The 27,934-nt window shown below is 41.3% G+C and overlaps 1 protein-coding gene across 4 annotated transcripts in view; it reads left to right on the plus strand.

Moving 5' to 3' along the window:
- Positions 1-6,665, plus strand: part of DICER1 (dicer 1, ribonuclease III) — a 63,252-nt gene extending 56,587 nt beyond the window's left edge. For all 4 annotated transcript variants that reach the window (XM_074542415.1, XM_074542414.1, XM_074542416.1 and 1 more), the window contains 3 exons: positions 2,387-2,549; positions 2,644-2,719; positions 3,020-6,665. In XM_074542415.1, the coding sequence (XP_074398516.1) occupies positions 2,387-2,549; positions 2,644-2,719; positions 3,020-3,185 (405 nt within the window). In that variant the 3' untranslated portion in view covers positions 3,186-6,665. The remainder of the gene's footprint in view (positions 1-2,386; positions 2,550-2,643; positions 2,720-3,019) is intronic.
- Positions 6,666-27,934: the final 21,269 nt, after the last annotated feature.

Here is a 27,934-nt window from a genome sequence, read left to right on the forward strand (position 1 = left end):
AGTTAGAATTTACAGCACTTAATTAATTTGAAAGCCATTTGCCTCTAGGTTTTTCTGTGGCGCTTCATTTTAGTTGTTGTTTTTGCTCTTGTGGTATTAGAACAATGTGGGGCACACACTTAGCTTGCTGCTTTCACCAGCTGATAGGAAGCACTACTACAAGGTGAAATTGTGGTGAAGAGTTGCTAAATCAAGTAGTGCTGACTCAGGGTAGAGTATCCCTACAACACCATGAACAAAACTACCTTGGCACAATGCTGGGATTATTAAATATAGTACACTGACAGGAGATTCCTGCTGTTTTTCTTATGACTTCTACTGGAGATGTTGCTGTACTATACTTAAGTATGTCTGACATGCTCCTAAAGGCATTCTGCAAGCCAGGGAAACATTATATGCATCTTTCAAGTGAGCCACTTGAAAATAGTTTCACTCAAGACCTGCAAACACAGGTCATATTTTGTGCTGTGCAGGAAAGCTGATGATAAAGAACTTCTATTTTTGGGAGAATGTGGTAAAAGTAATTCATTTACATAAGCTGGTTAGGAAATCTGTGAGAACAAGGACCTTGTGAGTCAAGTTGTAATCCCTATCTGGAAGATAGGGACTACTCATTATCCTTCTTTAAATGTGTCACCCAGTAGTAATAATTTGTCTTCTGAGAAACTGACCAGTCTTTTAAAAGCTATTCTGTCTGACAACATGCCAGCACTAAAAAAGCTTGCTCTTTTTTTTTTTTTTTGTATTTAGTAGATTTTTTTCCCCTGATAGACAATTTAAAACTTCAGGAATCAAAATATTTCCGTCACATATGTGTTCACAGCCCTTGCACTCTGTTGCAAAGTGAAAACCATATTTTAAGGGAAAAACTCATTAAATATTGAGTAAGAAATATGCCACTGAAGTTCAGATAATAGAAATTACTTTACATTAGAAGATCAAACTCTTACCTCTCTTGTTTTATGAGTGAAAAGGCTAGGAACTTATTTTCAGAGCTTACTGTGTTGGTTTTTGCTTTCTTCAGTTCCTGCAAGTATGCAAAAAGAAACTTTCACCAAAGTTGCAACCAAATTGTGTGATAGCTGTTTCAAATAAAATCCTTGTTTCACTCTCCCTCCGCCTGCTCCCTATCTTGGTCTGGCACTGAATTACTGAAACTCTTATTTCATCGTTTCATGTAAGACTCTTTGTTTCTGCAGTTCATGCCAGCTAGACTGCTTTCCATGTGTATCTCCACGTCATCTGCTTTTGTATTTTTTCAAGTCTCACTCATGAAACATCTGTCCCTTGCCTTACAGCTCTTAGTTTTTCTCTTCTTCTGTTATTTCAGTATAATGCAAAAGTGCTTCAGTTTACACTTGGTATGAAGTGCCCTATTCAAAACAGTTGGACTTGGTTTTTAACATCAAAATTCCCGTTTGTATTGCTGTATGTGTCAGGTCTGACTACTTGTTTGATTTATTTCAGGTAGAAATATTGGGTGGAACACATTTATGAAGTATTATGGTCACTCTCTTAAGAGAACTGGATTGGATTTTAAGCCCCAAACTGAGTGAGAGTGTAGCTGCTGGGGAGAAAACTGACAGAAACTTATTTCTCTTCAGGCAGAGTAGCATAATGGTCAAATCTTTGTTTTCAAGTTACTTTGTTTGGAGTTAGGCAAATGTATATTACGTGTGTTTAAAGAGTTTTAGTAAAGGATTAGATTAGCTCAAGACCTTTAAGACATACACTGAAAGTTTATTTTTCATAATGAGAATAGATTATTGTCTTAAATTGGTAGCATAGAAGAATACACTGCCTGCTGCATTAAACACCTAAATGTGTCTTTTAGCTCAGTCTGGTGGTGATTTTCAGTTATTAATGTCTTATTTTACTAGTGATTGTTTCATGCTTGTCCTGAGGAGTAAATAAGGTAAGGAGAGGTACATGCAACTTTCATCCAGAGAGTGGACTTAAAGAGATTTTGAAAGTCCCTTTTTGGGATATATATGATGTGTTAACTCTTCCTTTGTTATGGGTAGCTTTCTAGTATTAACTGATGGAAGTCTGCTTCTAATTGGAAAGAACAGACCCAGGGTGAAATCCTACAGAATTATCACAGAAGGAATTCACAAAGTATGAAAGTATCCTGTACACAATGGTGTTTGGGATTTTTTTTTTTCCATATTTGAAAAATTATATAACCAGCAGCTTGGTTTCGCTGGGGAATAAAACAACAGTTTTGCTGTGGAAGGTTGTCAGTTAGAGAAACTTAAAGGAAGGAAGCATCACAAGATATAGGATGTAGATCTTACACTTCTGAAGATCTTTGTTTTACTGTAAGTGAAGCAATCATTTCTTTCTTTCTCCCTCCCACCCTTGTCTTTTTTTTAATTGCCAACAGCTCAGAAGATCTGAAGAAGATGAAGAAAAAGAGGAAGACATTGAAGTACCAAAGGCCATGGGGGATATATTTGAGTCCCTTGCTGGTGCCATTTATATGGATAGTGGAATGTCTTTGGAAATGGTTTGGCAAGTGTACTATCCAATGATGAGGCCACTAATAGGTATTGCCCTTTCATATAATTACTACTAATAAAGTGCCATCTGCTATGAAAAGAACAAAGCTAATCTTTGTTTTTCACTTTTTTTATCAAATAGAAAAATTTTCTGCTAATGTGCCCCGTTCCCCAGTGCGAGAGCTGCTGGAAATGGAGCCAGAGACAGCCAAATTTAGGTAAGAATATGCTTTCTAACATACACACTGACAGAAAGTGTTTCTAAATTGTGCTTCATGAACTACAGAGAATTTTTAAATGTCACAAAGTACTTGTAATTTCTTTTGCACCAAGCAGCTAACCTAATCATCATTGTGTGCACAGTTCTTTATTTTTTTTTCCTTGCATAGCTTTCTGAGAAACGTAATGATTTCTGTTTAATTTTACTGCTTTAACTTCTGTAGAAAAAAAGAATGTAGGTCTCTAATTTCACATTACCTTGCCTTGGCAGTAAGTAATTTTTGTGTATATTTTTGCAGTCCTGCGGAGAGAACTTACGATGGGAAGGTCAGAGTTACAGTGGAAGTTGTAGGAAAGGGAAAGTTTAAAGGTGTTGGCAGAAGCTACAGGATTGCCAAATCTGCAGCTGCGAGAAGAGCACTACGAAGCCTCAAAGCAAATCAACCTCAGGTCCCAAACAGCTGAGACTCCTCTTAAAAATAAATGAAATGGGGAAAAAATAACATACAAATAAAGCAAATTTTTAAAAGTTGATGTTGAGAGGAACAAATTGGAAGACAGAATTTAAAGTTTGTTTGATAACAGAATAAATAACAAAACATTTAACATGTATAAAATTTTGGAACTAATTGTAGTTATAGTTTTTTGCGCAAACACAATCTTGTCTTCTTTCCTCACTTCTGCTTTGTTTAATCACGAGAGTGCTTTAATGATGACATTTAGCAAGTGTTCAGAATAATTGTTGTCAGGTCTTTTTGGTTTACTTTTCTTGTCAGTACAGCTTTGCTTAGTATTAGAAGGCCAGGGAGCTTATGCCTAATGCAGTTGCTAGATTTATATATATAGTAATCTTGGAATTCTTCAATCTGTGCACTAGTGCCAGTCATAAAGCAGTTGATAAACTGTACTGGATGATTGGGTATAAGAAAGATTAAGTGTGCCAGTATTCTCCTTTTTATTTTCCTTTTTTTTTTCTCTCCATGTCATCTTTTTACATTAAGATGGCATTCCCAATCATTATTGCACTTATTTGTTAGGGACAGGTTTTAATTGAAATGGCTGGCATACTGGTAGAGTGAAACTTCGGTTTCCTTATGCCACACAGTCTTGCATAAAAAAAAGGTTCTTGCCTTAAAAATAAATAAACCCTCATTAATAATCTTTAATTTCTGATCTTTTTTGGAACAAACTGTTTTACATTCCCTTCATTTTCTTATGCATTTTACAATGATACAGCTCTATATTTACAGTACAACTCATTACTATAGCTGTGACTTATTACAGGATTATAATAGAAATTATATTCATATATATGTAATTAGGTTATTTTTAACAATTCTGAGGAGGTGGTTAGTCTACAGTTTTTTTTATACCATAAACAAAATATGGTCTTTGGCTAAAATTCCAATTTTACACAAACCTGCAAGCTAGATAGTTCCAATACTGGAAACAGCAACAAATAATTGCACAGTGCAAACTGTCACTAACAAAACAACCTTAGACATATCACACCTAAGATATGCTGCAGATTTTATAGTCAATTGGTTACGTATTTAACAAACAGAGCACCTTTACACTTAGAGATATTTCCACGTAAATTTCTTACTGTACTTTTCAGAATTGCATGCATATTTCATCTACCAAAGCTGTGCTGTTAAATAACATGAAAGTTGATGTTTGAGATATAACTGCCGTACTTTTGATACATCTGTGATTTAGGTCCTTAATTTAGAGAAACTAGCTCATTGATGTTTTGGTCTACTGGGAGCGTGGGGGGAAATCATACTTGTATTTTTTAGGCTTTGCCTATACTTCTTTAATTAGATTTTTGTAGGCACTCTTCACTTAAATACCTCAGTTCTTTTTTTCTCTTCTTTTCCTTTTTATTTTTGCATGCATTGGGTTTTTTTCTGTTTTGGTGCTATGTTTATATATTATGCTTGAAATTTTAATTTTTTGCACTGTAACTATAATACCTCTTAATTTACCTTTTAAAAAAAGCTGTGGGTCTTGTATTCCCACCAGTATCAGTAGAGGTTTGCTGCAATTTTGCCCTGTTAATTATGCTTGAAGTTTGAGAAAGCAGAGCAAGGTGTTTTAACGTTTTCCAGCACAATAGTTTGAACTTGATGCTGTGTCTTATGAACTAAATTACAAACAAATACTGTATTTCCTGCTTTTAAACCCTATTCCTTTCCTCACAAATGCACACTAAAACAAAACAAAAACTGTCAGCTCTTGCTTTCTTAACAAAAAAATAAAGTAAATGCCTTAGTGACAAGGGGCAGACATTAAGCTTTTCTGAAATACAGTTTTCAAAAGTTCATATATTTGCTATCTCAGTCACTTCTCAGTCTGTGAAAAAGACTGTTCTTGTATTTGAAAGCTGCTTGTTATAGGAGTCAAACCAAGAATTAAAATACTAGCTTATAAAAAAGTCTAGTATTTGGTACTTCAGTCATAAAAGGAGGTATAAGAACAGCAAGTAGATGACAATGGTGATATGGAACAATAAAAACATGCAGTCCTAATTCTCAAATGTAAATTGCTTTGCGTTAGCTGTTTAAAAAAGGTCACTGATTTAAGCTGTATCTTGCTCTTTGTAGTAGAAATGAATTTTCTTAGTGAAAATACATGATTACTCATGTCAACAATTCTGTTTCTGGCCTCACATCAATCAGCAGATTAAATCAGACCATCTAGAAAGTCTTAAGTAGTTTTAGTTGCATTATGAAAAGCTAAAATTTCAGTTATTCTTTGAATGCCTAAAATTCTTACTGATTGTTACAAGGTTATAGATTCTCAGGGGTTTCAGGTAATTGTTAGCAGTGAAGTGGTTATGGAGTGTTTGGGTGCAGACAAAATCAGCTGAACCTACTCTGTGTTTCAGAACAGTTTAATGATCACTTTGTTACTAGATAAAGCGTATGAATTGGACATGTGAAATGTGTAGTGGCTGACTATAAAGTAGTTGCTGCTGCTGATGCATTTTTCAATGCGTTGTAAATGCCGCGATTTTTTCCAGTGTGACCTCATTGAAATACTTTTTATCCTTTGAGGCAGAAAATCCATATTAGTTTCCATGTTCCACATCTGTGTGTTTTACCCTACAGTTGATATGATTTTGATACTGGACAGTGTACGCTATTAAAGACCTAAATCTGATCATTTGAAGGTTGGGGTAGAAATCACTTGACATGCTATAAGCACAAGTGTAAGCGGACTGTTGCAGCCCATCTTCAAAAGCAACCACACAGGCTCATCATAAATGGTGTGGGGGTTAATTGGCATGAACCTTGGGGTTTTTTATCTAAGTCCTGTTATACTGTACTTTAAACAGTCCTCCTAACTATGCTGCGTTTTTATTTTTATGGCTTTTTTTTGCGCTGTTCTGTTCATGTAGCACAAATAAGCATTGCACTTGGTACCATGCTTTACCTCATTTCAAGGAAAAAATGCTTAACAGAGAGGAAAAATGTGGTTTGGCCTTGCTGCTGTTCTGATTTAATGACTTTGAAAAAGATAGTTTTTAATGCCTGCAATGTGTCATTTACTTGCACAATTTAAATAGGTCATTTGTAACGTCTGTGGCATTTTTACTGTACGTGGAAAAAATACAACAAAGATGTGCAACAACTCTTGATTGTATTTTAAAGCTGTTATTTTTCTACTGCATCATTTTACTGTTACGTGAAGTAATTAAAATTAGAATGACCTCTGACTGACACTCCAGTAATTATCTCTGAACAAACCAACATTTTACACATATAATGTAATTTTTGGGATAAGACAGCCCCTAGTTATTTGGTCAACCTCAACTAAATCTGTCCAGTCTGAATACTCAGTGCTCAGTAGTGACTTCTGAAGTGTTTGTTCAGCTTGATGCTGCTAAAGTTCCATACAAAAAAAAAAAAAAAGCCTAGTATGTTTAAGTCTCATTACACAGTAGTGTATTGCAACTGCCAAGTGCAGAACTTGAACAAGAACCAGTTTCAGTGCTGGGGGGGAATAGAGTGGTGGCCCAGGGAGGAGGTGCTGGATCCTCAGCTGGTGCAAATTGATGTTGTATCATTTTAGTCAATGGAACTGCATTCATTTACATATCTGAAGATCTTGTGCTTGTATGTATGTTTCAGAGTTTCATTTTTCCTCCTTGTGAGCAAATACGGAACCATCAACTGGAAAATGTGGGGGGTTTATGTTACTGCATATGACATGACATATGCTACATATTCTATGCATTTATCTGTACAGAACATGAACTCTTTGTATCCTGGTCACAGCAGCACGTGCAGTCCAAAAATGACAAATGGCATTGTGGTCTGCTGTGATACAGACTTGACTCTGACAGTATTCTGGGTTTGTTTTAGATGGGGTTCCCCATGAACACATTCTCACAGAAATCTCTGTATTTTTTATATGAATGAAGCAAGAAGCATTTTGATTTTTGGTACTTAATTACTGACATTGATCCTTTTTCAATTGCTCTAATATTCAAGAAGTTAATTTCTTTACTTTCATATTAGATTTTAAACTTTAAACACTACAGTTCATGACCATCAAATGTAATCTAAATATCAGTTGTAACTCAATATGAATTATGTTAGCAAATATCTAGAGGTCATTGTAGTATACTCCACTAGCAGTTAAAATTAACTTCTATCAAAGCTAACTGCAATTCTTAAAAATAAATTTCATCCAATAAAGTCCTTGGGGTTTTTCCTCTTTTATTTGAATGGCAACCACAGACTACTTTAATTGCTTTGTAGATGCACTCAGAATTTACTGCAGCAGCAAGTTAGCGAGAAAAATGTTTGTGAACAATAATTGGAAATTGCAGGCATTTTTATTGTAAATAGTGTGACTGAAAAGATGGTTAAAATCAAGTAGAAAGAATAACAAATATAATTTGATGGACAATAAAATATTTACCATCACATGCTGCAGCTGTCTTTAAGGGACATAAAATGTAATTCATTCATACTGTAATCATGCTGCAGAAGTTTGCAATCTGCACCTTATGGATCACAATTACCTTTAATAGTTTTTTGTAATAATTGTAGCTGAGTATATCTCCAATAAAGTTATGGTCTGTTCACCTTGTATTGTCGTTTTGCTTTTTTTAAAATTCCTGTTAATATGTCCATAAATCTTCCAGAGTTTACAAAAAAATTGCTGTTCAGTCTAAATTTTTTTTTAAATGGGAAAACATTTGTGAAAACAATATTTCTTCACCTTGTTTAAAGACAAGTCTGCTTGTCTCTTTCCTCTGATGAATGAACTGTCTTCAGAGCTATGTGAAGACTCTTAAGGGACACTCAAGTTAAAAATGATGGTGTATGTGGTACAATTTGATCTCTGTGTTGACTATTATACCTGCAAAATGTCTGTTGGAGCTGGAAAGCCCCAGAGCACAAGGGTTCTGGAACACAGGTTTGCATGACTGCCACATGGTTTAAAAATGTTATGTTAATTTGACCTAACAATCTCAACATTAATAATGTCAATTTCATTATTTTTCATTGGTTTCTGTTAGTATTCTGCTTATCCTGAATATTGGCAGTGTGTTTGTAGAATGTTTTGACTGGCACAGCAGTGTCATGTATCTTTTATGGAGACAAGTCAGACCTACCAGACAAAGATCAGGAATCTTCCTTTCTGAAATCTTCACAATGTAGCAGTCACTTGTTTGGCATCTGCAGTGAGCATCTTTTACTACACGTTTTGTCTCTAGGCTGCTGGTAGGCATGGTGGCAGCTTTTTTGGGATTTGGAAAAGGTGCCTTTAAGGGCCAGGCCCTTCAGGCTCCAGTGTGTGGGCTGGTAGGGATGACAACACAGCCCCCTCCTCCCAGTTCTAGCAAGTGAGTCAAATCAGAAAACTACCCGCAAATTTTCTGCAGGAAAATTGGTTTAAAAGCAATAATATTAAAAATTGTTTGAGGATGCCATTATATCCTGTTAATTGTGGCAAAATGAGGTGAGGGATGGCCTTCTCATCTGGTGTCTGCAAGAAAGTGATCCATCCCTTGCTGAGTAGCACTGTGAAGCAGATGGAGTTCTCCAGAAAGTCAAGGTGCAAGAGCAGTAGAGGTTCTGCTTCAAAGGCATCTTTTTTAGTAGAAACTTCAGCATCCTTTCCAGTCCTGCATCCAAGACATTTATGAATTTGAAGAGCAGGGCCAAGGATGGAGCCCTATGGAACCCAACTAGTCACAGCTCCCCATTCTGATGTCATCCCTTTGTACCTGATCTGTGGGCCAGTTGCTCACCCATCCCATGATGTGTTTATCCAGCTGTGTGCTGGACATTTTGTCCAGAAGAACTCTTTCGAGAGAGAGTATCAAAAGCTTTACTGAAATCCTAAAAGATTACATCTACTGGCTTTCCTGTATCAATTATGTAGGTTACGTTGTCATAAAAGGAAATCAGGCTTGATTAGCAGGACTTCCCCTTCGTGGAGCTGTGCTGGCTGTGGCCAGTGAGTGACTGTGTTGCCTTTCAGGAGTTTTTCAATACCTCCCTGAATAATCTCCATAACTTTACCAGGCACAGAGTGAGACTGACAGGCCTGTAGTTTCCAGGATCCTCCTTGCCCTTCTGGAAAATGAGGACAACATGCACCAGCTTCCAGTCAGTTGGGACCTCTCTGGATTCCCAAGACTGCTAAAAATTATGAAAGAGAGGTTTTGTGATGACATCAGCCAGCCCTTTGAGGATTCTTAGATTAACCCCATCAGGCCCCATAGATTTATAGGGATCCAGCTGGAGCAGCAGATCCCTCACAAATTCAAGGTTGACTGGGGTTTGACATTCTCAGTCATTGTCCTCCAGCTCAGGGCACCTGAGACTCCCTTAGTCCATCACTAATGCTGAGGACAGAGGTAAGGAATGCATTGAACACCTCTGCCTCATTTCTGTCCCTGTTTGTGAGGTGACCATCCTCATCCTGGAATGGGCTGATGCTGTTTCTACACTGACTATTGCCATGAATATATTTGAAAAAAACTTTATGTCCCCCATCTGCTTTCTGTCAGCTTCAACTCCAGCTGAGCTTTGGCCACAGGGATTCTCTCCCTCCAGTGGCCAGCAGCATCTCTGTGTTCCTCTGTCGCCTGACCTTGCTGCCACTGGGTATGCACCTTCATTTTTTTGGCTTTATTTCCAAGAGATTACTGTTTAAAAAATGACAACCACTGATGGACCCCAGCACCTGCAGAGACATTGTCCCAGGAGATTTTACTTACTAGTAATGTGAGCATCCTGAAGTCTAGAGCTGGGGTTTTGCTGGCACTTTTCCTCATGTCACCAGAGATTTCAAACTTGATCAATTTTGGTCACCAGTCTCCACTTGGTTTGTGAGATCCACTCTGCTGGCAAGCAGCAAATCAAGGAGGGTGCCTTTCTGAGTTGGCTCACTTAGGACCTGTTTCACAAAGTCATCCAGGTTTTTTAGGAATCTCCTGGCCTGGGTTGTACCAACTGTGTGATGCTCCCGATTGATTCCTGGCAAGTTGAAGCTCCAATAAGGACAAAGGAAGTTGACTTGAAAATGACACTTTGTTGCTCAGAATAATTTGTCGTTGCCATTGTCCTGGCTGGGAGGTTCATTAGAGACTCTCATGATGACATCCACGTTATTTGTTTGCTTGATTCTTACCCAGAGGCTCTCAGCTGTGCCATTGCCAGCTGAGATCTCCATACATTCTATTATCACCTGCAGTACCACTGCCTGCCTCTTCTGCCCTGCCTGTCCCTCCTGAAGAGCCTGGAACCCTCTAACAGGGCATTCCAGTCACAGGACTCATCCCACCAGTTTTCACTTATGCCAGTGATGTCAAATCTCTGGGACTAGGCCAAAGCCTTCAGCTCCTCGTTTGCTCCTCATGGTGTGTGCATTAGTGTAGAAACATTTCAGGTGTGGTGCAGCTTAGCCAATGCCTGGGGAAGCACATTGAGAGATCCCATTAGTGCTCCTTTCCTCAAGTTCTGGCAAATCATCCCATCACTCATCACTGATGAACCTGGTTTTGCCCCTTTCCTTCTTCAATGCCAGTTTAAAGCTCTGCTCTCTGTCCTTCTGACAATCCTCAGTGCTCACCTCATAGGAATTGAAGAGAGAACATACCTGTCTATCTGTGGAAGAGTTCTACAGGTACTGGTTTCTCATCTCCTTATTACAAGAAAAAATGTGTTTCATAATTGCAGCCATTGAAATAAGATGCATTTAGTTAGCTGTTATTACTCTCAACTAAGATCATACCAAAAAAAGGAGTTTGAAAACTGAGGGGATCAAGTTTTGGACAATGCTTGTCTGAAAAGAGGCAGTAACAAAGTTAATCATAACTCCAAATCCAAAAACACAGAGGAGTGGGTTTGGTGAATGTATGGGCTTCCCTTAGCACTGCTGCCAGAGTCCAGGTGCAGGATCTGTTCCTTAGAGGAAATCTCCATGTCAGTGGACACAGGCAGTACTGACATGTAAGCACATTTTATTTTCCTCATAGCAGTGATTAGGTCTTTCCTTATTGTAGAATGTGAACAATAATTTCATTTTGGTGAGTAAAATAACCAAGAACCTTCCCAGTTTTATGGAAACAGTATCATTTACTTTGCTGCTTAGCCATCTCCACTTACCTGGCTTATACTATATTTTTAACATGACTTTTTATGTGTATTTTATTGGAAGTCTCATGCTAGCTTTTAAATTGAAGTAATTTTCTTCTGTTAGCTTGAAAATTTCCTGTAGTTCTGAGTTCCTGTCTGGCTCTCACTGAAGTCACTGGGAAGACATCCACTTGGGGTCTGTAACTTGTGTGCATTTGAATTTAACACAAAGGTCCTTCAGACATGATAAGTGTAAATTCCAGGTGTCAAGCACAAGGTGAGAGACACAGGGATGTGCAAAGGCAGCCTCTGCTGTTCTGCTTCTATTTTTTGAAGCTTTTCAATAAAGTGGCACACTCCCTAGCTGCCTGCTTCTGAGATAACCCAGTCTCTTCTCCCAGGTAACAAGTGACAGAACTAGAGGATACGGCCTTGAGCTGTGTGGGTTGTTGGATATTAGGAAAAAATTCTTTACTGAAAGAGTGGTCAGGCACTGAAACAGGCTGCTCAGGGAACTGGTAGAATCACCATCCCTGGAAGTGTTCAAAAGGCATGGATGTGGCACTTGGGACATGGTTTTGTAGTGAACACAGTGCTGCTGGGTTAATGGTTGGACTTGATGATCTTTGAGGTCTTTTTTACCCTAAACAACTCAATGATTCTACGACAATTCAGGCATGTCCTCTGCAGACAGTGTTGGGGCTAATTCCCACCCATTTCTGTGCTGTCAGTGGAGCTGCAGGGCACCATTTGGTTTTCCTGGCTGAGATCACCCTCTCAAAATGAGGTGAGTTGAATGAGAATGAATCCTCTTCCTCCCTAACCTCAGGATGGCACTTAGGTGATGACATGGATCTCACAAAGTAGCCTGAAGCTGGAAACGTTCTTCCAGGGTAAGTGATGGAACAAAGAGAAAAGATTTCATCAGAGGGCAGCATGGCCAGGGAATCACCTGTTACTCCAGGACCACTCTCATCTCTCGCCAAAGTGAGGGTCATCCTCTCTTCTTTACAGCCACTTGGCCTGAAGGAGGGGAGATGAACTGCTGCAGCTGTGCCAGCATTTGTAATAAACTGGTGCTAAGTTGCAGACTTACCTAACTGAGGCACTGAGTTCCATGAGGAGGCTGCAGAATCACCAGTCCAGTCCTCAACTGTATATTCCTTTAAAAAAGTAGTTTTCACAGAAGTGCTTGAGTGGCATTTTCACATCACTGGTAGGGTAAGCTTTTAACTTTACTTAGCTTCTCATCTATACAGCAGCATCAAGAGAAGAGCAGAGCTATTTGTATGTGTTGCCTGTCTCGCTACCATCATTAGACAAAAAGCAGCAAACACTTCTTGTTAAGCACAGACATCTGCTCCCATGTTCTTATACCACAGCCACTTAGATCAGTTATCTTTACTTTTGTGTATTCATTCTCCAGTTACCACCTGACTTTAGACAAGACCTGTCTGTATAAAGTGTCTGAATGGAACCCTTAGAGCCTCAGGAGCTTGATGGTTAAGAATAGAGAGTCATAGTTTGGAATGAAAGGGATCTTAAAGTGTAGTTTCACCCTGCCCCACAATGGTCAGGGACACCTTCCACCATCCCAGTTTGCTCATAGCCCCATCCAGGCTGGCCTTCAACACTTCCAGGGACTGGGCATCCACAGCTTCTCTGCCTATTCCAAGATCTTCCCTATTCTCACACAACCATACCAATTTATGCTATTTTGCAGCACCAATTTCAAGTTAAGAAATTATTGCTTTCAGGGTGATTCTAGCTGAAATAGCAGGGTATTATGTCCCTGCCAGCAACACTCACCACCCTTTTCCCAGCTTTACATAGTACATGTGCTCTAGGCAAAAGAGAGCTCATTATACAAACAAGCATGGCATAGGCAGCTGTGCTCCCTGTCTGGCTGCTGTGCAGGGCTGTGCCAGCAAAAACCTCACAGAGAACAAGGGCAAACCTTCCTGGGACTCTGCCTCAACAATGGTATGGAAATTGCTCCTGGTGGAGATGGGAAGGGATCCATGGTAGATTTAGTAACCATCTTTTTCTGGACCAAATGCCTTTGTTGGATTTTAAATGTTGCTCTTTCTGTGGAATCTGTCAGTAGGCGAGTTCCTGCACAGAGCACTGAATATACTGCCTGTCACAGAGGGCTGAATTCCCAAAGAATTCCCCTCTTCTCAGAAGGTACAACAAGGCAGAGAAAGGCAATGAGACCTTTCCCATCCACCTTGCAGGGCTGAATCAAACACACATCCTTGTGCATGCACATTGAGAAGGAAATCCTTATTTTCCTCAACATTTAATTGCAAGCTGTTCAATTTAGTGTAAAATAACCATACAGCAACCTCTGTGGAAGGTTTCTTGTAAAGTGATGTTGGTTTATTGGCAGGTTAGCTAAGGTGAAGGGTTACTTAATGCAGCAGCTGAATAAATCACAGCAGAGCCTTCTGGCACACTGTACTAAACTAGATGTGAGTACATAGTCCATGCTAGATATACAGCAGCTGCTTTTTCTATAGGATACTGTGTTGATGTGTGTCAGGAAATCCCAGAAACTGCAATCACTGAGGCAAGGAGTGATGGGGAACATGCATAAACACCTGAAATGTATCAACAAATAGGGAAAGGTGCAGACTGAAAATATGCTGGAAGAAACGCCAAGATTCAGAGACACTTCAAATATACAGAGGAAAAGAAACAGACCTGGGCAACCCAGCAGATAAATAACACCCCCAGAAAGGGGTGAGCATTGTGGGGAAGAGCTGGGCAGTGGTGGAAACAGGCAGAACCAGACTAATATAGTAGACTGGAGTAAATCCATTGGTAGTGATTTTCAGTTTTAAGCCAGTTTTAAGCTTCTCACTTGATTTCCTTGTAGAGCTAAATCTAATGATTCGGAAGTTGATTCCTTGCCTGGATTGAAGAGGGTTAGAGAAGGTCCTGAATGAGAAGGAGCTGGAGAGATTTGGGGCTGACATGAAGGTACAAGAGACTACTTTGGCAATTATGGTAGGTATGAAGGAGATGAAGCTGCAGTTGGAGCCAGCTGAGGAGCACAAACATTTTTCCGTGGTGTAGGTAGCAGCAGTCTTTGACAGGCAACTTCTAACTGAGTAAACAGCCCAGCAAACATTCATGCATTTCCTGATCTCTTCTAATATTGCATTATTTTTGTACAATTTCATCCCATTGCCCACCACAGAGATATCTATCAGCACGCTCCCATTTTCCTGTGGTTTCCTAGAAACACAGCTGGGGTTATCTCTGGGGGATCTGGGCACTGCAGGTGGTGATCCTGGAGACAGAGCCTTCAAACTTTCAGCTCAACCCCCTCACCAGCCAGAGCTGCACCATGGGGAGCTCATCCCTGTATCCCTGTCCATGGCCCACTGCCTGAGGGCTGGAGCTGAGGGCTGGCCCTGCAGTGATGGCGGGATTGCTCACAGTGATGGCAGGATTGCTCACAGGGATGGCAGGATTGCTCACAGTGATGGCGGGATTGCTCACAGGGATGGCAGGATTGCTCAACAGAGATGCTGGGATTGCTCACAGTGATGGCGGGATTGCTCACAGTGAAGGTGGGATTGCTCACAGTGATGGCAGGATTGCTCACAGTGATGGCAGGATTGCTCACAGTGATGGTAGGACTTCCCCCAGGGATGGCTAGGGCAAGAATGCCCCAAACTGTGCTGAGCCCTGCCACAGCTGCCTGTGCACCTACCTCACCTGCAATTGTGATCGTGCCTTTTATACGATGCTCCTGAGACCTGAGTATGATTTTCTGTGCTCCCCATCCCCAGCCATCATCTCTGTGTATCAGTGTTTATAGTGACTGAGCACAATGTGCACAATTCCTCTGCTCCCCTAACCCCGCTCCACCCCAGGGGCAGCTGTATTTCCACAGCGAATGAAGCAATTCCTGTATGCATGATTTTAAAGTGCTTTGGGACCCTTTGGGAGAGAAGGTGCAATTGTACAAGAACAAGATATTATTAAAACAGGAATCTGTGTAATAGGTGATAAATTTTGATACTGTATGTTTAATATAATATGACGGTTGTAAATCCAGTGAATTACCATAGGTATTTGCTGTGCTGTGTGTTTATGAATTGTTTGGGCAGGTGTTTTTCAAGTCCCAGTTTTTCACACAAAACGTGAGTTATAGGACAGTTTAATAATATTCCTTACTAGACTCCAATATGCTACAATTAGCTGCAGAAATGTTATCACTTGATGGTTGAGCTTGGTGGCTGATTAAGTTCTTGTATAAGAAAGTAAATGAAAAAGGCAGCAGAGAGGAAAAGAGACCTGCACAAGTAAGCTTTTAGATCTGCCTTTGATCTCTTACAAGCAAATATCTTTTAAAGCTGCAGAAATCAATATTTTCAGTGTTGTTCAACCTGTATTTTACATGTGCTTTCACATAAGTTAGAAGCAGACTATTTGGATTGCAATAATGAAATAGTTCTCTAAAAGTTTATATTCAATAGTTAAACTATTTATATTTATTGATGTGAAGGGATATCTGTACTGCACATGTTACTTGGATCAAACCTCGTAGTATAGCTTTTAAATCAGATCCAAAATAATGTAATTTGGGATTACATACAGTCAGAATTTCTTATTTTTATTTTTTACTGACTTCCACATAAAAAGGCTTATAAGAACTTGAAAAATTTTTCCAATCTCTGAAGAAGAGAGAAGCTTTATTTCACTCTCCCCTCTGCTTTTGTACCATGACCTAAATCTCAGCCTGAGCTGATGTTATGCCAAGCAGCACAGTATTAAACTATGGAGAGGCAGGGTTGAGGAGAGCTTTAGAGGCTGAAGAGCATCACCTCCATCACTGTAGGATTTTGTGAGTGTAAACCAGGCTGTCATTAGTTTTATGAATGCCTTTTGCTGGTGTTCTTTGGAGTGTGGAGTCCTTTGCTTGCTAAGTCAGTGTTTCAGCTCCAGAGGGGTGGATGTGACTCCCACACCTCCATGGCCATTGCTGGCACCTTCCAGAGAGCCGAGCTCATGGCTGGGTGTCGGAGGTTCTGTGCTCCTGCTGCTCCAGCTGATGTCCAGGGGGGCTGAAAGTCCTTGGTCATCACTGCCCAGCTCTCCAAGTCCCACCCCACCAGGGCTCATGCCCTCCTGAGTGCCAGGAGCTGAGCACCACAGCATCAGGCCCATGGCTGAGCACCACTGGGTCTCACTGGCGTGATGCTGCAAGCTGGTAGCTGGGATGGTGATGCTGCAAGTTGGTAGCTGGGATGGAGTCTCACTCGCACATTTTCTTTCCCCTGAATGGTGTATGAAGGCGCCTGCAGCCTGCCCCCTCCCCACACCGAGCCTTGTGTATGTGTAAAAGCTGCCCTTGGCCCCAGATGATATGTTTGCATTTCATAATTGATGCTGAACTCGACTTGAGGCAGATACGAAAGGACGATTTTTTAAACAGATGTTGCAGGTCACTTGTAAGTTATTTGTCAAATAAGTTTCAGAGCACAAGCCGCTGCTTTTGCCATTGTAACCAAAGGCGTCTGCTGTTCAGCAGCAGTAATTACAAAGCCAGGGCAACGCAGGGAAAATTCATCTTATTTAAAATTGTTTTAGTGTCACCAAACAGCTTGATATGCCATTAGGTGAGTTTTGCTAGACACATTCAAGTTGAGGATTTTAATTTGTTTGAAGTATTCTCTAAAACAGAATTATGTTGGAGTTTACATAAAATGAGAGAATGACATGAAAAGTTTTAACTTAAGCAGCAAAATATAAAGGCTAATCTTATTTAAAAGTAATATGTGTGTCTTGATTGAGTGCCCAGATACACTCAACTGGGACATTTTAGTGGAATCGGTTCTAAGCTGTTACACTGAGTTATACAGAGTAGGTTTTCCTGAGCTCACATTGCCAGACCTGAAATACTCTTGTGGCTGCATTTAATAAAGAAACGAAAGTCTTGGGTAAGGGGATATGATTTTTTATGACAGAAGGAATGCAAATAACTTTTAGTCTCATTGCCTAGACCGGGTTTGGTCTGATTTGATGGAGTTTAATAATGACTTATAACCTGTGCTGACAATGTGCAGACCCGCACAACGTCATTTAACTCATTTATTCTGCTTGCTGTAAAAACAAAGAGATGGCAAATAAATATATGGAAAGTTCATTGTTTGTCAGAGGGCCCAAGCCAAAAGTTTTCAGTGACCTTTTAAAATATGGTCCCAGGCTAGTACTAAAATGTCTGTCACTCAGCGCACACACTTGCACAATTTGGCCTTTTAACCCGTGCATCTTGTTTTTCTCTCTTTCAACTGGTTGTATGAATTTCAAATCAGCTGCAGCTATTTAAGTTTTTGCATTGGAGGATTACTGTAAATTGCAGTCTGACAATTACAATGTACAGCGCACAGGAGAGTTATTAATGGATAGGCCTACTGATGGCCTTTCAGCGCTGACGAGGGCCTGGTGTTCCTCAGCCCTAATTAGATCCAGGGGTCGGGCTCTGTGGATGAGGCAGGGGAGGGGGCGGCCGGGGAGCGCCGCTCTATCAGAGGAAGATATCAATTGATCAGAGATAGTTACTATCGGCAACGTCTAAATCTCTAATTCACCTTCTTCTTAATGACTTGTATTGGCTTAAGAAGCTAAGTCACTTGACAGCACGGAGCTCGGCTGACAAAGCTGTGCAGGTGGTTTTAATAGAGGATTCCTGTTGCTTGAGATTTCACTAAAGACGGAGCAACAGTTCAACAGACACAACAGAGGCCAGTAAAAACCCTGCTCTGCTGCTCTGCTCTCTGAGGGTACCACTGGGGCTCAGGCTGCTCTGAGCCACCACTCCCATTTGCACCGCACTTTTTCCCTTTGCAGACCTGAACAAGGGCACTCTCTGAGGTTTCAGTATTTATTTTAAGGAACGAATCTTATGTGGGCATAAATTATATGTGACAAATGAAAACCCTTTGGAGAGGGAGATTTATTTATTTATTTATTATTGCCCTATGAAAAATGTTTTCCAGGGCATAATGTTTCTGGAAAATGAAATATGCTTTTAGGACAAATAGAGAGTCTAACGCCCAGGGAAAACCAGTAAGCTTTGTAAAAGCTGAAGACAGCAGTTGTTTGCCAATGATAAACCAAATGCAAACCAAGTACTTAGATTAGACATGGCTTCATGAACCAAAAATGTCAGCTTTTTAATGAAGTAACCCAAGAAGCAATGGTTTTGTGCTTAGATTATCACAGTGTAAATCCAATAAGAGACAGGCACCTAACACCCCAAGGCGCTGCTGATCCAGCCCTGTTCCTCTCCAGAAGGATTACAACCACCTGCTGGGAAGCTTTCCATGCAGTAAAGCTGGTAGCCAAACTGATATTCACAGTATGTCCCAGAGACTTTTTATTATTATTATTTGGATGATGTATACACATGGGAAATACAGGTTTGAGTCTGTTAAGGCTCTTTTTGGGGGTAAACATTTGTTTAAAATCTTGTTCCAATCTCTTAACACATATTGAAGTAAAATCTAATTGAGTAGATCGCTGGCATAGGCAGAACTTTCTGTTGCTGTTCTTGAGGGAGGGCTCAACAGAAAAGCACATCTGTGGGACTTTGCATTGTAGCCTTGAGTGGAAACATTTATCAGCACAAAGCCTGGTATTTTAAGCTCTTCTGGAACTAGCAAAACTGATGGACATTTCTTCTGATTTCACCACCAGGTTCCTGACCTCATTCCCAAATACCACTTCTAGGTTCATGTCAAGGTTTCTGCTTGTGAGCCATTTTATTTCCAATGAACTTGCAACCCAATTCTATAAGCTGTGGCTTTGCAGCTCCTAGGCTGAGGACTACTGGCCCGTAGTGTTAAGAATAAATACACCATGCACCTGTAGAGTGCTGTTATCTCAAGATCTCTAAATGCTTTCAAAACTTGCTATTTATGGCTTATAAAGCTCTGAGTGTTCTATCAGAGGAGAAAACAAAGGCAGGGGAAAATAAGTAACTCTGGCAAAAGCAATAAATTGTTAAATGGTTTATTAAGTAATTTGCCCAGCCCAGTTTGTAGACTGAGCAAGAGTATGGATTGAAATCCTGATTCTTTGATACTAAAGGTCACAGAATCACAACGTTATTTAAGTTGGAAAAGACCTCCAAGATCATGAAGTTCAATCTTGGACTGATCACCTCCCTGTCAACCAGACCACAGCACTAAGTGCCATGTCCAGTCATTTCTTGAATGCCTCTAGGGATGGTGATTCCACCACTTCCTGGGCAGCCTAATACACAACTCCTTCAGAGAACAATTTCTTCCTGATATTAAAACCTCCTATGGTTTGAGGCTATGTCCTCTTGTCCTATCACTTCTTGTCTGAGAAAAGGCACCAATCCCCATCTGGCTAGAAGCTCTTTTCATGTGGTTGTAGAAAGCAGCAGGGTCCTTTCGGAGCCTCCTTTCCTCCAAGCTAAACACCCCCAGCTCCCTCAGCTGATCCTCGAAGGATTTGTGTTCTGGACCTTTCTCCAGCTCTGTTGCCCTCAATGCTCCAGCCCCTCAATGTGTTTCTTGTCCTGAGGGCCCAGAACTGAGCACAGCATTTGAGGTGTGGCCTCACCAGTGCTGAGTACAGGGGGACAATCCGTGCCCTGCTCCTGCTGGCCACACCATGGCTGGCACAGGCCAGGATGGCATTGGCCTTCTTGGCCCCCTGGGCACAGCTGGCTCATGTTCAGCTGCTGTCAGAGGGCACCCCCAGCTCCTTTTGCACCAGGCAGCTTTGCAGCCACTCTGTCCTAGCCTGTGGCACTGCCTGGGGCTGTTGTGGCCAAATGCAGCAATTGGCCTTGAACCTCTGCTCTTGGCCTCAGCCCATCAATCCATCAGACCCCACGGCTTCAATGTGCTCAGGAGCTCACCAGCATTTTCTTTTGCTTTACGTAAGGATGGTACCCAGAAGCCCAAGTCACAGATAATTACCACATAATTATAAACTTTTGTCATTAAAGTGAGAGCTGTCATTTTGGAGCTGACTGACCCAGATAGGTGTCAGTGTCATCCTGAATTTGACATGGATGTGCCAGAAGAAAGCTAACTGGAGAATGGTGCTGAGGAGGAGGGCTGCTTTTCTGTACAGTGAAGTAAAACAAAAGAATGGTGACAGCACTTCAACCCAAAATGTTCCTATTCTGCCATGAACAATGAGGGATGCTCAACAAGTACTTTTGGGACAGATGTGTATTTGTTATAATAAATTGTTTTATTTTAGAATTGCCTGTGCTTATGCCCTTAGACTTCTGCTTTTTGTGTTCAAAGTTATGTGGTGAAGGAGAAGTTTCTTCCCACATTTTTAGAGTAATCCCTATAGTGAAAAGATATTACTGACATCGTTGGATGTTATTATTTAGTCACAAACTACTGGCAGTGTGAGGGCAATAAGCAGCTTGGTCCTTCAAGATCCCAGCACATACAGAAAGGTGTTTTCCTCCTGTCATGTGCCTTGTGTCATCTGCCAGGTACTGGTGCTGGGGCAGGCCTGTGTCTCCACCACGTTGTCTACAACTGCATGTGAAACAGACAAAAATCAAACTTCTCACTGAGGAAGAGTTTGGAACCAAGAATCAAGCACAACCTGTTCTCTTGCTGTAAGTCTGTCTTTTTTATTATTTAATTTTTGTTGAAGTATGGGCTGGAATATTTCAATTTATTTTGGTCTCCTGTTTGGGGAACTTGGTGAAAGAATTGTTGGGGAGGTATAGAGGAAATCTTGATCACTTAGACCTTAAAGGTGACAGTTTTGGGGGCTTGAAGCAGGGGGGCCACATTCTTTGCTCATGTTAAAAGGGGAACCTCTGCTGACTCAGTCAAGCTCTGTTCGTTTAGGCAGACAAGATAGGGCCCAGTGGTTTGCTCTGTAATGGTTTCCATAAGAGACATCTCAGCTCACTGCCAGTACTCTGGGTGGTGTGAATCATTGCAATCTGTTAGCAATTTTGAGCAAGGCTGTTAGCACCATGAGCTGATCAGCTGAGCTTTGCAGAGAGTCACTGAGCTGCTCTGTCTCTCACAGTCACTCACTTTGCTCTAGCAGTTCATCTCTTCCTACAGGGCAGTGAAATGTGGGAGCTGCAGGTGTTAGGCAGCTCTTCCCCCTTTTGCTTGCCAGTCATCATTGTGCCCCACCATGTAACACTTCAATTCAAGCGTGTTTGCTCTGCTTCATGGCTTTGAAGGTAGTTCAAAGAAGCAAGCGTGCTCTCTTCCTTCATTCCCATGAGCTGCTGACATTGTGATAAGCTGGTCACAAGAGAGTTCATGATTGGTGGCCAAATTCTATCATGGTGCCCACGAACCATGATCAAAATATGATTTCCTCTGTGCATTGGGACTTGTGTCTATACCTCATATCTCTTCCTCAAGTAAAAAGTTTACTAATGCAATCTTTAGTTCATATATACCTGTATATATACTCATTTACGCACACACACTGTAAGAGGGTGTGCACATGACTTGTTCTCCTATGACTTGCAAGTCAAACATCTGACGACAAAGCAAAGGAAACCACCAGCTCTCCAGCTTCTGAAGTGAGGCACTGCTGCAAAAAGTATTATAATGAATAACTGACTTCTGTCTTAGTGGTGCCTTCATCTTTTTATTCCTTTTTAAAATAAAGTCTGTTTTGACTGTTCTGCTGTACTGTTAACAGACGGATACACTCAAAATGTTGGCAGTTAGGTTCAAGACTGGATTAATATACGTTTGTTATTTTAATAGCATATCCAAAGGCAAATATTCCTACTGGACTCCACCCTTCAGCTGTGAAGCAGATTGTAAATCAGTCCCTTTTTTGTTGTTTTTAAAGTAGTTTAGGGGCTTTAAAATGGTATTTAACATTATTACAGTCTGCTTGAATATTGTACAATTTCTAACTATTTCTTCTTTTTTTATATCCACTTTCCTGCCACTCGGAAGCTTCTAAAGAAAACAGTGCAGTCACTGCTAATGCCAAGGTGTAGCAAAAGTGCTTATACTGTTCTTGATGACTGTTCTCTCCCAAGTATTTAGGTGCTATGATTTTTGGCTTGCTAGGAAAACCCAACATTTACAGAGGGAAAGAATGAAGCCTGGGTTTTCAGACTTTGTCTTTAAGGCTGGAATGGGTAAATTCGTCATTGCACCATTCCCTAGGAAAGCTCCAATAGGTGCAGAGCCAATGGTTCTTGTCCCTTTGCTGCCATCCTTAATGTATCACTAAGATTGTGGAAAAAATATTCTGCCTCTGGAAATATGGAAAGAAATGGCTACTGGATCAGGAGCCAGCAGTTCTGACACACATCAGACACATCCATCAAGCACTCCATGGCCTGTGAAAATTATATCCTAAAATATCCCTGTTCATGTGTTTCTATTTTGAAATTTCAGTCTCTGGGTTTATTCTCTTTCCTCAAAGTTGAAGCAATGTAACCTGGGTGTTGGAGGAAACTGGTTTGTGAGCTGATCTTAGATTCTTGACTGATTCTAAAAATAGGGCCAGCCTATCCATTAAGATAAGACTGAAACTCTGGTGACATTAAGCACAGTAATAATAGCTTTGGTGTTCCGGTCTGCAAAAAATGCCCATCCTGTCTAGCAGGGCCATTGTGTTGGTCTGGTCTCTCAGACCTGGGTGAGAGGTTCCAGGCTATCAGATGTCACCTCCCACCATGTCTGAGCAGCTACTGTCCCCAGAGGGAGAGAACCAGTGAGCATATGATGTTTCAGAGCTCTTGTGATAAAGCTTGAGTACCCTGGAAAGCAAATCTGCTTCTTGCTCACCTCGTTCTCTTCTGATTTCATGTCCCTAAACTCTCTTGCACTGCTTGTTTTCCTTTTCTTTGCAAGGCTCCCCTTATCTGGACTCCTGCTGGATCTCATGTTCCCGTTCACATCCTGCCCCTGTGCTGTGGAGGGATCAGTGCAGCCTGTGCTGGGACCCTCAGCCTCACTGAGGGGCCAGCATCTGTGCACAACATGCTGTGCAAGCCCAAGGCTGCTGGCTCTGTCGGTAGCATGTTTAAACTTTCCCAAATGAAAGGACTAAAAGGTGAAAAAGATTATCATTTTTCAATCCCTGTAATCTAATCACTGTGTAGGCTGACATCCAACCTTGCTTTCCTGCCCTCCCAGCACTGTGTTCCTGCCCCTGCACACTGAGCTGGGCAAGGAAACTGTTCTCATTCAGCCTGTCTTAAGGTATTTTTCTGTTTTAAGGTCATGTTAGCTTTAAGCTGGATCAGGTTCCTCATCTGACCTACTGCATAAAAATTTCAGGAGCTGACACTGATCTCCCGTGCCCCTGGCTGTGAGTTTCTGTGAGACCTGTGGCTCTGTGCTCCCAGCGTATGTCCCATCACACCAGCCATGGCAGTGCCACCAGGAGCAGCTGCTGCCCTGCTGCTCCGGTTACTCAGTGAGCTGATGTGTCACTACAGGAGTGATCCTGTGGTCCCAGCACAAGGAACTCATTGGAGATGGTTGGCAGTGGACCAGTGAGGGAGAGCTGGGCCATCTCTTTCAGGTTGACAGTGGGTCAGAATAGCTGTGGTGTGAAACTGGACCTGCACGAAGGCACCAATCAAAGCACCAGCTCAGCATCCTCATGTCAGACACAAGCAAGCATTTAACAATTTGCCTTGAGGATGGGACAGAAGCAATTTAGTCAATACATCTGCAGGTAACAGTCAGTGTGCTGTGCCTTGCTCCCTGCTCCCTGTTCACCCCACACACACACACACACACACACACACAGACACACACAATAACTTCTTTGTTGGAGTGGAAAAATGCTCCACGGGGAGCTGCACATCCCAGAATGCAGCTCTGCTTGTGTCCAGAGCCGTGATGGATCACTGTGGGGAACCTTAAATCTCTGCAGCGCTCAGATCTCTATCAAAAATGAGGGCAGCTGGAGTATGCTCCATTTAATGTAAGCTGCATGTATAGCTGGATGCCTTACCACCTTGTCAGTGCCACCCCCAGCTGCCAAGGCCGAGAGCCCCTGAGTCCACTGAAACCAAAGGGAGGTGAGCATTTTCTTTGACTTGGATGCAGGTATTTTAAAGGGAACATGGGAAATAATTAGCACATAATTAACCTGTGGAACTTTCTGCCAGGAAGTATTACTGAGGCCAACCGCTCTGCAGGGTTTGGAATTTATATGAATAATAAGAGGTTCAAAGTGGAAAAGGTATCAGCCTTCAAAGTAGGGAGGACATCATTAAACAAAGTGAGTTAAGGAGATGGTTTTCTTACGAATAGATTATTTTCTAGTGGTCTGTTGTGGGATATCTCTCACATTCCTGTGAACTCTCTGGGAATAACTACTGATGAAGACAGTAGACCACTGGTCTGATCCACTCTGTCAAGCACATTTCCTATTAAATATACAGTATTGCAGATGTACTCTGGAGCTATTAGAGCAGCACTCACTCTGGTTCTTTCTGTGCTCTGCTTGTTCAAACAATGTAAAAAACAATGTCTTATTGTGTCCCAGATCTGTGACTCTTCTAGATTGTCATTATACAAATGGTTCATTGCCACTTTGTCTCACTGGCAAGTTGTTCACTAGAAATGAACACATATATATGGAGGAAGCCAGTCTGTTTGGGGGGTGAGCTACATGCAGCTGTCAGAACAGATCGGACTGGGAGGCTGCCCTGCCAGGAGGGACCTTTGCAGCTCTCTGTAGGTGTCTGGGGAAAGAACATAAGCCATGGAGTTAGTGAAGAGTTATCCTTCCTGGCAAACCATCCAGTCATGGGGCTTCATGCCTTGTGGATTCCTAGTGGAGCTTCAGGTTATGTCCCCACCACAGGGATTAATACAAACTTTTAAAAAATGTTATTCCTTCTTGAATCCTTTCTATATTTTGGCCATCACTACATGCTGTAGCAGTGTCATCCCATGTTGTCTCACCTTCTGGGTAAGAAGGTGCCTCCCCTTGGTTGTTCTCAGCTTGCCTGGCCCAGCCCCATAGCATGGAGTAGAGGGAACCATCTACACATGAGATATTATGGCCCCATGGGCATTTCTTATACCTTCTTCTTCCTGCCTCCTCACAGCTTTTCACCCAGCAGGTCCTGAGGCATCCCAGAGCCTCTCCTGCTCCCTTACTCTCCTCTTCAGAAGAGCTGAATCTCCTCTAGTCAGATGGGCTCAGCAAGAGGCACAGAATCACAGAATGCTTCCAGAGAGTTCTTGAACACCTCCAGTGAGGGAGACTCCACAGCCTCTCTGGATATTCTGTTCCAGTGTGTGGTCACTGCACAGTAAAGAAGTTCAAAGTGCTAATACAGTATATTAAAAGTTCTAATATGGTCTCCTTTTGCTTTTGTCTGTCCACATGCAGAAACACAAAGAGGATTGCAGCTCATGAAAACTCTCCAACCCAACTTGAAGCCAGCAGCCTCAGAGCTCTTGTAAAGGATGGGAAGGTGCACACCAGATCTCCATGGGCTCCTCAGCCTTCTGCTGCCATCACTGCACTGTTATCAGTACCCAGCAGGCCAGATGACAGCTACTCCTGGTGCTTGCTCAAGTCACATCACACCTCCAGGCTGCAGTATAGACACACCCTCTCTCTCAGAGTCTTACTCTGCATGAGTTCTCCCAGTTTTAATAAATTTGCAGTGAAATATTAAACACTGGCATATACATTTTTTTTGGCAAAAAGAAGCAAAAGTTGGAATCTGAATTTAAAACTGTAATGCAGCAAGTGGACATGAAGATTTATGGGCTTAACAAACACATACAACTTTTGAGAAATGCCTAGCAGACATCATGCTTTTAAAATGTCACAGTTCATGTAGTTGTCACTTCAAACACTGAGGAAGCTGGCACTCCCCAAGTGCCAGCAAGCTCTGACTGGACAGTAATAAGACTCAGACGTCTAAAATTAAAAACTGTCCCAGAAAATGTATAACTTCTTAAAGACCTCATTCCGCATGTTTTATAGCACACTCCACTTTGCAAAGAAATGGTTGTCTGATCAGCTAAATAAAAATGAGATGTTTCCACTATACCTTCAGCAGAGGAAACAGAGCTGTTTGTAATGGAACAGCTTCCATGGGCAGTGTTTTGAGCACTACTGATTGAAAAATGTCTTCTCCTTTGAGGTTTGTTTGCCTTTCTCTGGCAGATGTCTAATCAATGATTCTGAGATGTGTTTTACACTGTGACCCTTCTGAACATCGCTGATGAATAGGATGTATTATTTTGCTTCTGCAGTTATTAAAAGCCTCATTTCAGTTCACAAGTCACAGTTTTTCTTTCTGCTACAGCATTTTAGTAGTGTCAGCTTGGAAACCTCATTGCAGCCTGTTTCAGCAAGCAGGGTACCCTGACCTAACTGAGACCTCTGGTACAAATAGGCAAAGTTTGTACCAGAAGCACAAACTTTGACAATAGGGAAACCTGCTGCCATTCTCCGCCTAAGAGCAGCTGACAGGCACCCCTACAGAAGCAAATTTCTCCTGCTGAAATGTGTCACTGATAAATGAGCCTTTTCTTCAGTTCTTCAGAAAGTTAAAATAAATATTAAAACCCATAATGCAAGAACAATTTTTATGAGTTCCAAGCAGACTTCACTCTTCAAAGAAACTTGTCTGTGTTTGAGTTTGAGAACTTAAACATACAATTTTTCTGGTGAGCTGAGGCAGGAGAATTCTGGAGTGAATTTATTCTATGCTAGCAGGATATTCTGCTGATGCACAGCATTAAATAATTATAGATCAGATGTTTTAAATGTTATTTTCCATATACCTGGGTGTAGTTTTACAGTCAGCTGTTGCCTCCTCATCATCCTAGAGACGTACTGGTTGTACTGGATTTTCCTGTCCTTTTGCTTTGTGTTTCCTTAGGTCAGTCAGGTCAGTTCCCTCATCCAATGGCCTCAGCTCCTTGAGTCCTGCTGGGAGCACAGCAAGGCACAGGTACACGTGGCTGAGCACAGAGGAAAGAACAGTTCAGGCCCTTTCAGGAGCAGGCTCAAAATCACATTTTTCAGAATTCTGATGCAGATGTTGGACACTAATTAGTGCACTGACTACCTTGTTCTATTGAATTCCTTGTTTCCCTCGATGCCTCCAGTCACACTTCCAAGCCAAAGGTTTCTATTGGGTATGGTGGGACTTTACACTTTGACTTAATTATAAGCCCATAAGAGAAGCACAGCTAAGTCTCATCTATAAACGTGGAACCATGCTAAAAACACATTAGGATGAACAGTTCTGTTGTAGTTTCCTCTTTTTTCTATGAAGAGTTCCTTTGGTGAGGCAAATGGAAATAAAATGGAAAGGAAAAGAAATATTCTTCCCTATGGAGATGAAGAAGAAAAATAAGAAAGCCCATTAAAACCCCAGTACTAAATAAAAAAGACAAGAAAAAATTCCTGCCCTGCCACCACAGGACACAGTAAAAATGAGTGTTGTCTGTTAATATTGGTCAAGCTCCTTTTCTTGTCTCCCTTGCAAGAACTGAAGACACAGCAAGAGCAGTGATGCCAATGCACTTCTCAAGTTTACTCATCTCCATTCTTTCCTCTGCCAAAGTGCCTGGCTCTTAGGAAAAGTTCATGAAA

This window comes from Zonotrichia albicollis, chromosome 6 (genome assembly GCF_047830755.1).
Source record: "Zonotrichia albicollis isolate bZonAlb1 chromosome 6, bZonAlb1.hap1, whole genome shotgun sequence".
Lineage (NCBI taxonomy): Eukaryota > Metazoa > Chordata > Aves > Passeriformes > Passerellidae > Zonotrichia > Zonotrichia albicollis.